Source organism: Amyelois transitella, chromosome 12 (genome assembly GCF_032362555.1).
Source record: "Amyelois transitella isolate CPQ chromosome 12, ilAmyTran1.1, whole genome shotgun sequence".
Lineage (NCBI taxonomy): Eukaryota > Metazoa > Arthropoda > Insecta > Lepidoptera > Pyralidae > Amyelois > Amyelois transitella.
The window spans coordinates 9,746,500-9,758,608 of record NC_083515.1 but is presented as its reverse complement, the minus strand read 5'-3'; the positions used below and the strand labels follow the sequence as shown (position 1 = coordinate 9,758,608).

At 36.7% G+C, this 12,109-nt stretch overlaps 1 protein-coding gene across 1 annotated transcript in view; it reads right to left on the bottom strand.

Moving 5' to 3' along the window:
• The window catches only part of LOC106142675 (guanylate cyclase 32E), a 131,255-nt gene that overhangs the window by 87,594 nt on the left and 31,552 nt on the right, over nt 1-12,109 (bottom strand). The window contains exons 4-5 of the mRNA XM_060946919.1: nt 5,126-5,317; nt 4,079-4,196 (exon numbers count right to left, since the gene is read on the bottom strand). Coding sequence (XP_060802902.1) covers nt 4,079-4,196; nt 5,126-5,317 — 310 coding nt within the window. The remainder of the gene's footprint in view (nt 1-4,078; nt 4,197-5,125; nt 5,318-12,109) is intronic.

The following is a 12,109-nucleotide window of genomic DNA, read 5'->3' as shown; positions in this document are numbered from 1 at the left end:
ATTAGTTTGAATATCAACCATTGCCCTTACAGAGAGGGAAAACATCATGAGGAAACCTGCACATTCGGGCGACTGGATGTGTAACCACGAATCCAATTCGGGTTGGGTCTCCTGCAAAGGTTGCGGAGGCCAGATGGGTGTCGGTTCGTGTAAAAATCTGACCTACCCTGTCCAGGAAACATGGAATAGAATAGAATAGAATAGATTTATTTTCAAAATTGGATAGATACAAGGTATCACTTATTGACGTCACATAACTTAAATCTAATTATAACTACTACCGCTTCCAAAGCGCATGTGTAGAAGAAGCGGCGGAACAAACTACACTGCAGCATTTTCATCGGACGTCAATTTACAAATATAGATCTCTTAAATCTAAGTCGTGGACGAATGCACATTGTCTACATTAAAAAAACATGAATGAATGTAGAACTGACTGGACAAAGGTATTCCCCGGGTTCCTCTTCAGATTAGCAAGGATACAACCGGGACTAAAACCAGAATTGAGAATAAGAATATAGGTACCTACGCAATATAAGTCTTTGATATTATATATATATATTTTTTTTTAATGAAATCTCGTTTTCCTTGTACAAAGACGAGTCAAACGCAAATACAATTGTATATGAATTTTATTACTTTGGTACGCCAACGTAAAAAAAATCAAAGTAAGTTCCTGTACAAAATCTGGGATCAAATTCCCATTTTCATGGTTCATGTGTTTCTGACTGTGTGTTATGTGTATTATGAACTAAGAATTTTTAATTTAATTCAAGGCAAAAAACACCATCATAATCTCTGAAAAGCAGGAAACAAATTTTATCCTTTTGTAGTTTAGCCTTTGAACAGCTTTTTCAATCCGACGAAAACTTTTATTCTCTGGTTGTGTTTTTTCCATTGACATAAGTAATAATTTTTTTGGGGTTTTAATTAATAAGGTTTATACAATTAAAAATAGATTGGTATTGACAAAGAGAAATTATACCATTGACTAAGTTAACTTTTTTAAGATTCAGAAAGATTGCTTACTAGCCCATCGTCTAGATATATGTATGTATGTATAATCAAAAAGTTTCCTTATATGTTTAGCTGTGCTATTATAGAATAGTTATTTTGGGCATCATTGAAGCCCTCAAGAATTAATAATTTTTACAGTTTTTTTTTTTCACATTTTGCATTATTTCTTGGTTCCTAATAGTTGCATACATACATAAACTCACGCCTCTTTCCCGGAGGGGTAGGCAGAGACTACCTCTTTCCACTAGCAGCGTGGTGTTATATAGCTTAAAACTTTCCTCGTCTATTCAACACAAAAATAATTTTTCAATTCAAACCAGTAGTTCCTGAGATAAGCACGTTAAAACAAACAAACGCGTGAGAGTGTAATATTCAGTCAATCAGACAGTAACGAAAGTATTTTATACTAGCGGCCCGCCCCGGCTTCGCACGGGTGGACATATTTTTGTGTTTTATATTTTGAAATAAATTTATTTCAAAACAAATTTATGCCTATGTCACTTTTGAAGGTCTATTCTATATCTGTGTCAAATTTTATCAAAATCGGACCAGTAGTTTTTGAGTTTATTCCACACAAACATAACAAAAAATACAAATCTTTCCTCTTTATTATTAGTGTAGATTTAAATTAATTATAATTTAAAAATAATGAAGTAAAGTTTTTTTTGCCAACAATATGAAAAAGAAACATCATAGCTCAGAAATTAGTGAACTTAGCGAATCCACTGGAATTTTCCGTACACATTGGTGGCCAATTGTGATATTTAAAAAATTATTGAATTGATAAAACAATAGCAATTTATATTTGGCTGACTCCATTGGAATTTACCACAAATTCCCGATTCGTTAATGGAGTGAGTGAAAAACATACATAAATATAATCACGTCTATATCTCTTCCGGGGTAGATAGAGCCAGCAGTCTTGAAAAGACTGACAGGCCACGTTCAGCTGTTCGGCTTAGTGATAAAATTGAGAATCAAATAGTGACAGATTGCTAGCGCACCGCCTAAAAGAGGAATCCCAAGTTAATAAGCCTATCCCTTAGTCGCCTTTTACGACATCCACAGGAAAGTGTTAGCCCCATAGTGCCCCAATTCTTTTTTCTATTAGTTCCGGGAACCACACGACTCAATTTTCTATTAAACGCCTTTTACGACTTTTCTATTATATAATCTTATCAACGAAATTCAATCATTCATTATACAAGTACCAGAGCACTCGCTTAGCACAGATTTCAAGGTATATCCTAAGAAGTTTATGATTATATAATAAACAACCTTTATTCCACATCACGCCTGGAGTTATAGGTAATCAGACGCCAAAGATCACCTATTTGACCTAGAAACGTGCGAAACATGTACAGTACATATGTTACCATGAGACTGTATAATTATTTTGTCATGTGACGCAGACTTAATAATAAATTAATATTACCACTTAATTATAATACTAATTGCGTCACTGTAGGTCAAAAGTACCCGAAACCGCTTGCATGCATGAAGACAGTTATGAATGTAGATGAAGCGAAGGAAGTATGCAGAGATCGTGGCAAGTGGAAAGAGGTAGTCTCTGTCTACCCCTCCGGGAAAGAGGCGGGATTTTATGTATGTATAATACTAATTGCGTCACTGTTTTATATATGTTTGGAATCAGGGTTTTTTCAAACATTTCAATGCAAAGTATTTTTAAACTAACTATCGCTGTCCCGTTTTACGTCATAATAAAAAGTGTAACAGTGTGCCGTGTGGTTCCCGGCACCATTAGAAAAACGAAAAGGACCACTCCATCTCTTTACCATGGATGTCGTAAAAGGCGACTAAGGGATAGGCTTGGGATTCTTCCCTTAGGCGACAGGTTAGAAACCTGTCACTTTGTGAATCTCAATTCTATCATTAAGCCAAACAGCTGAACGTGACCTATCAGTCTTTTTAAGACTTGGCTCTGTCTACCCCGCAAAGGATATAGACGTGATTATATGTATGTATGTATGTATGAAGAGAGTTATGAATGTGGATGAAGCGAAGGAAATATGCAGAGATCGTAGCAAGTGGAAAGAGGTAGTCTCTGCCTACCCCTCCGGGAAAGAGGCGTGATTTTGTGTATGTATGTATGTAAACAGTGATAGTTTTTCGCTCGATTAAAATGGCATTCGAGGGCTGGTCAGCTTGTTTAAAGATATGCAAGAATGATTAGTTACACTCTCCATTAAGAATGATTACACTCTCCACTCTCTCTCTAATTATCTGGAGAGGAGCTCGGGGTACGTGTATTGATCATGAACACCTCATCTTATCTCATCTGGCCTCAACAACCTTTGCAGGGCACCTAACCCATATTGGATCATGGCAAAAGCTGCTAGATGAATGTGACTATTCCTTTAGTCACTTTTTACTTCTTCTTCTTTCTTGATTTAGTCCCGGTTGCATTCTCACCTCTCTGGAGAGGAGCTGGGGGTATGCTTTTGACCATAGATCCTGGATTGAGTGAGTCAGGCTTTTACACGAAGCGACTCCCATCTGACCTCCGCAACCTTTGCAGGTAAACCTAACCGTATTGGATCCATGGTTACACATCCAGTTGCTTAAATATGCAGGTTTCTTAACGCTGTTTTCCCTCACCGTAAGAGCATCGGTTAGTATTTAAACTAATGAACATAACTTTGAAAAGTCACTTTTATATTTCACTAGCTGTGCCCACGACTTCGTCCGCGTGGAATAGTTATTTTGGGCATCATTGAGGCCCTCAAGGATGAATAATTTTCCCCGTCTTTTTTTCACATTTTCTATTATTTTTTCACTCCTTATAGTTGCAGCGTGATGTTATACGAGTAAAGCCTAAAGCCTTCCTCGATAAATGGTCTATTCAACACAAAAATATTTCTTTGATTGGAACCTGTATTTCCTGAGATTAGCGCGTTCAAACAAACAAACAAACCCTTCAGCTTTAAAATATTAGTATATATACATAGGAATAAGATAGATCGGCGGGAACCACACGACAATAACGTGTTCTATCGTTTAGGGGTAGTTCCAACCAACAACATATAAATAAAGAACTTACTTCTTGTCTTGTCGTGTGTCTGGTCCACAATCTTCTCCATCTCGCAGATGTGCTTGGGGATGTAATCCGGGAAGCTGTGCTCAGCCGTCACCGTCATCCCGTTAGCACGGGCCAACTCCTGCGCATGTTCAGACAAAATTATCATGTCCTGCTTCTGTCTAAAGTGTGAATGTAGAAGAATCAAAAGAAGGGATCGTGGCAAGTGAAAGGATGTAGTTTTCGCCTATCCCTCCGAGAAAGAGGCGTGATGATAATATAGTACTGCTTTCTTACAAATTTCGCACAAATTTTCAGTACATTCATGACCTAGCGACATAAAAGAGCAGAGCCTGCTGGCACAGGCATTCATATGCTTAAAAGTAGGCTCCAACAACAAACCTATGTAAAGATCTGTAATTACTGAATAAATATGGTTTTTTTTTTCTCCTTTATTTGGCGTTAATCCTGACCTCTCTGGAGTCCTGGACCGCTCTAAGAGCACATTGGTCTTGCAGCTGTTACCATCATGGGTTAGGTTACCCTGCAAACTTTACGAAGGTCAGACGGTCGCTTCGTGTAAAAACTGGCTTTCCCAATCCAGGGTTATGTCAACCACCCCGTACTCCTATCCAAAACCGGGAGTAGCGCCAGGAGGAAGAGAGTTCATGAAATCGGTCTAGCGGTTTAGCGGTGAAACATAAGACACGTGCCGTGTAGTTCCCGGCACCAATAGAAAAAAGAATAGGGCCACTCAATCTCTTTCCTATGGATGTCGTTAAAGGCGACTAAGGGATCGGCTTATAAACTTGAGATTCTTCTTTTAAGCGATAGGCTAGCAACCTGTCAATATTTGAATCTCAATCTCAATCCGAACAGCAGAATGTGGCCTATCAGTCTTGTCAAGGCTGTTGGCTCTGTCTACCCCGCAAGGGATATAGACGTGATTATAAGTATGTATGTACATAAGAGACAGACTTTTGCAAAGTATGTAGGTACCAGTATGAATATAATAATATTTTTCAACCGACTCCAATGAAGGTAGAAGAGGTTCTCAATATCTTTTCTCACCTTTATAGCATCCATCTGTTGCGCAGCCGCAGTCACAGCGTCCCCAACGACTATAGCGAACTTGCTCCAACCGAATGCCTTTAGTAAGGAGACAACAGACTTGCTGACTTTGTACGCGGGCGGCAGCGTGCGCGCAAACGTCGTGCCGAGACCGCTGCCCGACTCGTGAGAGCCGCGTGCGCCCGTGCATTTCTACGAGGAAAAAAAACGCATTTTTTTATTTAATTAATTAAGTGCCGTGTGGTTCCCGACACCAATTAAAAGAAGAATAGGACCACTCCATCTCTTTCCCATGGATGTCGTAAAAGGCGACTAAGGGATAGGCTTATAAACGGCGGATTCTTTTTTAGGCGACAGGCTAGCAACCTGTCACTATTTGAATCTCAATTCTATCAGTAAGCCAAATAGCTGAACGTGGCCTTTCAGTCTTTTCAAGACTGTTGGCTCTGTCTACCCGTAAGGGATATAGACGTGATGATATGTATGTATGTAATTAATTAAATGAATGAACTATTCGTTCGCCATTAACTTACATACATACATATAATCACGTTTATATTCCTTGTGATGCTTTTTTTAGGCGATGGGCTAGCAACCTGTCACTATTTGAATCTCAATTCTATCAGTAAGCCAAATAGCTGAGCGTGGCCTATCAGTCTTTTCACGACTGTTGGCTCTGTATACCCCACAAGGGATATAAACGTGACCATATGTATGTATATTCCTTGTGGGGTAGAAAGAGCCTTACATACGAGTATATTTTAAGTCCTATAAATTATATCTCATACGTTGTAAGAGCGTTTTGTACAGTAAACATGTTCTAGGAAATAAAATGAATATTAATTCGTTGAAATAGAAAATATCAAGGTATATTAAAAGGTTCGCTTTTTAACTCGTAACATTAATAAACCGCCGTACATTTTCTGGGAAAGACCATCAAAATAAATTGTGTGAAAAACAATTTTCTTTGGACTTACATGTTTCGTCCGATTAAAGGGAGGCGAATTTTTTATTTTTCTACGTGTAAACGGAAATTTTATATATTTGTCTTAGAAGAAAAATTGGGTCATGTGAATTCCAACATTCCGGAATTGGACCCGTCGCACTCAACACTTCAACTCTGTATGTATTTATGTTGGTAACTTCGTTAAAGGCGACTAAGGGAGTAGGTACATTCATTTAGTGCACCTTGTACCCTGTTCCCATGTGAGTTGGGTTAGTTAGGAGTCGTATCGTGTAAAAACCTGAGCCACCTAATCCAGGCCATAGTAACCAGATGTTACATAAACTAACATCAGCCTTTAACCTGCGTTGCACAATAAATATATTCGACTAGCTGTGCCCGCGAATTCGTCCGCGTGGTATAGTTATTTTGGGCATCATTGAAGCCCTCAAGGATGAATAATTTTCCCCGTTTTTTTCACATATTCCATTATTTCTTTGCTCCTTATAGTTGCAGCGTGATGTTATTTAGCCTAAAGCCTTCCTCGATAAATGGTCTATTCAACGCAAAAAGAATTTTTCAATTCGAACCAGTAATTCCTGAGATTAGCGTGTTTAAACAAACAAACAAATTTTTCAGCTTTATTATATTAGTACAGATTTGATATGATTTGAGGAAGAGGAAGTATGAAACTTCTATCCTTATCTTCTTCCTCCTGAGTCCCGGTTGCATCCTCATCACTAGAGAGGAGCCCGGTGTATGCCTTTGACCATGGATCCTGGATTGGGCGAGTCAGGTTATTACACGAAGCGACTCCCATCTGACATCCCCCTTTGCAGGGGAACCTAACCCGTATTGGATCGATCATGATTACACATCCAGTTACCTGAATGTGCAGGTTTCCTCACGATGTTTTTCCTCACTGTAAGAGCATCGGTTTGTATTTAAACTAATGTACATAACTTCGAAAATAGTCATTGGTACATGGCCGAGGCGGGATTCGAACCTGCGCTTTTTTATGCATAACAGATTTTAACTTTACCTTAGCGATTAGACCACCGTCGCTCCAACTATAGGTAGGTAATGTTGGTTATATGTATATGTTATGAGTAGAATGTGCCGTGTGGTTCCCGGCACCAATACAAAAAAGAATAGGACCACTCCATCTCTTTCCCATGGATGTCTTTAAAGGCGACTAAGGGATAGGCTTACAAACTTGGGATTCTTTTTTAGGCGATGGGCCAGCAACTTGTCACTATTTGAATCTCAATTCTATCATTAAGCCATTTATAGCTGAACGTAGCCATACAGTCTTTTCAAGACTATTGGCTCTGTCTAGTCCGCAAGGGATATAGACGTGACCATTTGTATGTACGTATGTATGTTATGAGTAGAAAGAAAAATAGTATGTACAAAATATTGATGTTATTCCACACCCACTTACTTTTTCGGCTTAACTCAAAGATTAACTGTTAGCTTATATTTTTAGTGCTAAGCCCGCCCATTACTTATATTATTAAACTTTGTTTTTGTACAATAAAGATTAAGGAAATAATAAGATTTCGTTATGTTCAGACACATTTTTTTTATTTATACCTACAAATCTGATGGTAGGTAGTCAATACTAAGAAGTAGAATACATACATACATGCATACATATAGTCACATCTATATCCTGTGCGGGGCAGACAGAGTCAACAATCTTAAAATGACTGATAGGCCACGTTCAGCTGTTTGGCTTATTCATAGAATTGAGATTCAAATGGTGACAGGTTACAAGCCTTTCACCTAAAAGAAGAATCCCAAGTTTATAAGCCTATCCCTGAGTTGCTCTTTACGTCATGCATGGGAAAGAGATGGAATGGTCCTATTCTTTTTTCTAATTTGGTGCCGGGAACCACACGGCACATAGAAGTAGAATCATTTAATCATATAAATCTTTGATGTATTGACTGACAGACGTGTTAACAGAAAGCTCAAATCCCTGGATCTAATGATTAAAAATTTGGCATGTACTTTCTCTGTATGTTCTAAAGCAAGATTTCCCTATTCCCGCGGGAACCGAAATAACATGATTTTTAAATTACGCAGATAGTTTTATTAGTTTTCCTCCCGAATGTACACCTCATTATTTATCTAATTGTTTTTTTCTAATGGTCGACTGGCAGAGAATGCAATTAGCATTTAGTTCACCTATTGTACATTCAATGCCCAATAAGGTTTTGAATAAAAAACCAAAAAAGAAAAAAAAAATTCCAACGACGTGTGAGCTTAAATTATAAAGAAAAAACTAACTACTAAAATCGGTCTTGAAAAGACTAATAGGCCACTTACATCTAATTGGCTTATTGAAAGAGTTATCAATACCATAAAGACGAAGGATACAACAAAAAATAAGATTTGTTCTCTTATCGATTAACAATATTGCGAACAAGTCTTAAAAGGCGGGCTTACATGAATAGAGTAAATAAATGTGGATGAAGTAAAAAAAGGATGCAGGGATCGTGGTAAGCGGAAATACGTAGTCTCCACCTACGCCTCCGGGAAAGAGGCGTCATTTTATGTACTTTAATAAGCAAAGCCGCAGGCTGGAGCTTGTGAATGATAAAAAAATCGCTCAATCAAAAATCAACATCTAAATTTTAGCAGTCGTAGCACTACCGTAGCAGCGTTCTACGAACTCGTAGCGGTTCGTAGCTTCGTAGACTGCAATAATAGTGTCACTATTATGACACAGTGAACCAAAAAGTTTTCTTTTACTCTTGAAACATACATAATATTAATTTCTCTCACTTTTGCTACGACGACTTCTTATACCGACATTTTCATATTATACTAGAGGCCGCTCGATATGAATCCCGCGGGAACCCCGAGATACAAAGTATTCAGCTACCTACATACTAAATTTCATTGTAATCGGTTCAGTAGTTAAAAATAACCGAGCACCGGTCCTATGACTAAAGTGAAAGTTGCTTTAGTAAAAATATATAACGTGATTATTTACATACGGAAAAAAAGGAAATAAAAGTTACAAAAAAAATTATAAAAATAAAATTATCAGCATTATGTACGAACATAATAATCCTCTTTCGGCATTTCACATTGCTGACCCACTGGGGCGATTGTTTAAGGGTTTCATTGTCACAACCAAATTGAATTACAACCCCTTTTACATCAAATTTCGTTTAACAGAACTCAATTGTTAAAAGTTTATTTTGTACGTCAAGTTTACTTATATCTTCTACTTATACATGTTTTCATATGTTTGCCGTGTGGTTCTCAGAAATTTAGAATAAAACCTATTACGAGTATGTATACCAAAAAGTATTTTCAACTGTTTCCAAATGAGCCTGTATAGAAATGTCAATCACCTTTTCCTTTCAAATTCAATAATCACATTCTTCACAATATATATACGAGTAATACACTTAATATTAAAAATCTGAAGAGTTTGTTTGTTTGAAAGCGCTAATCTCAAGTACTACTGGTTCGAATTGAAAAATTATTTTTGCGTTGAATAGACCATTTATCGAGGAGGCTTTAGACTATATAACATCACGCTACAACTATAAAGAGCAAAGAAGCAATGGAATATGTGAAAAAAACGGGGAAAATTATTCATCCTTGAGGGCTTCAATGATGCCCAAAGCAACCATGTCACGCGGCCGAAGTCGCGGGCACAGCTAGTATATAATAAAGAAATACCTGTATATTATAGTCTATGAAGTGGTTTCGTCTGCGAAGCCTTTTCAACGTTTCGTGCTCAGAATAATAAATAGTAAATAACAATTTTGTTATCAGGCCTGTCTGGGTACAAGTTTTATTTTCATTTTGGTTGTCACTGAGGCAAACAAATTATATGGCCTGTCTAATGGGCGGCTTAAGTGAGTAAACTCGTAGTTTAGAATTTTCACTTGTTATTGAAATGTATGTCAATGCAGACATTTTATTTATTTTATACAATAGAGTTTCATTATAATTTGTGATTTGATTATATCAAAGGATAATGTGGTTAATAGCCGTTGTAGAATTATTAAATACATACATACATATGGTCACGTCTATATCCCTTGTGGGGTAGACAGAGTCAACAGTCTTGAAAAGACTGATAGGCCACGTTCAGCTATTTGGCTTGCTAGCCCATCGCCTAAAAAATCCCAGGTTTATATGTCTATCCCTTAATCGCCTTTTACGACATCCATGGGAAAGAGTTAAAGTGGTCTAATTCTTTTTTAAATTGGTGCCGGGAACCACACGGCACTAAATAGTACTTATGTATGTTTTATTTTATATTTAGATATATACCTTAATACATAATATATAAGTCACCATATAATCATAATATATAATATGTATTATTTTTTATTTATGTATATAAATACATAATATGTATATATAAATAAATCACCGACGTATCATGTGGGGTAGGCGATGAATCTCGGATTGCTTAGAGATTTCCTTATCTAAATCCTAGCGTCTTTGAATGTTAACACGATGTGTACGTGATTATGTTAAAAATGATACTAGCCTTATTTTATACATACATACATACAATCACGTCTACATCCCTTGCGGGGTAGACAGAGCCAACAGACCGGAAAAGACTGATAGGCCACGTTCAGCTGTTTGGCTTAATGATAGAATTGAGATTCAAATAGTGACAAGTTGCTAGTTTTATTTTATGAAAGGGAAAAATGAGATTGACATTTTTAATGGCTGTCAAGTTCTGAAGAAATATTACCAAAAAATAATATTATAACTAAGTATAAATTATTTATTGCCTTTTTTCGCGCAGCACAGAAACTAATGTATGTGAAACGTATTTTGTTGAAATTTGGTCATATCTGGCTTAAAGAATAAGAGATACTATCTAAGTTTAAGTCATAGTACCGTGTGGTTTTCGGCACTTTAGAATGGAACTACTGCATAACTTTTCCATGGATGTCGTTAAAAGTAACTAAGGGATAGGCATGAGATTTCTATTGTAGGCTAGCTACCTACCTAGGCTACCTGTCACGATTTGAACCTCAACTCCATCAAAAAGCCATACAGCTGAACGTGGCCTTTCTGTCTTTTCAAAAGACTTTTAGCTCTGTCTACCCCGCAAGGGATATATACTATACTAGCTGTCCTGGCAAACGTTGTTTTGCCATATAAATATTTTTTAAATAATTTCTAGTTAAAAAAAAATGTGAAGTGTGGACAGCCCTTGTCACTTAGGGGTATGAAAAATAGATGTTAGCCGATTCTCAGACCTACTGAATATGCATGCAAAATTTGGTTAAAATCGGTAAAACCGTTTCGAACGAGTACGGAAACAAACATTGTGACACGAGAATTTTATATTAAAGATTTATGTTTGTATTCAAGTCATTAAAATATATTAAGATAAACTACATTGATATGTATTTCTCATTTCTTGAGTTGCAAGTAGTTTATATCTATATGCTTAACTTAAAATCAAAAAATGACGCTAGATTTTGGCGAAAAATCATACAGCGAGCATTCTACAAAGGCATTCAAAATTGTTGTTTAATTTAGATTTCCGCAGTTGTGACAAAGAACTCGCAAAAATTTAAAAACATTCTTTGTACGTTAAAATAATTCTATTCGCATGAGTTTTGCTTTCGAAATAAGGGTCTTTTTAGCATATTCAAATGATATGTTACACGTGTTTTCATTTTTTCATCAATAAAAATAAATAAATACGGTACAAATTACACAGATTAAGTATGCCTCGGCGTAAGTTCGACACTTATCTAAATCTAAATCCAAGCCAATCAGAAAAAGTTATTTTCTCATCGTTTTGAATGTAGTAAATCATACATGTACATACATACATATAGTCACGTCTATATCCCTTGTCGGGTAGACAGAGCCAACAGTCTTGAAAATACTAATAGGCCACGTTCAGCTTTTTGGCTTGATGATAGAATTGCGTAGTAAATCAGTGTTTGTAAATAAAAGCATTTAAACGGTTAATGAAATACACTTATAACTTTCAACATTAACTAAATACGTTAACTCCAAATAAATTTGCT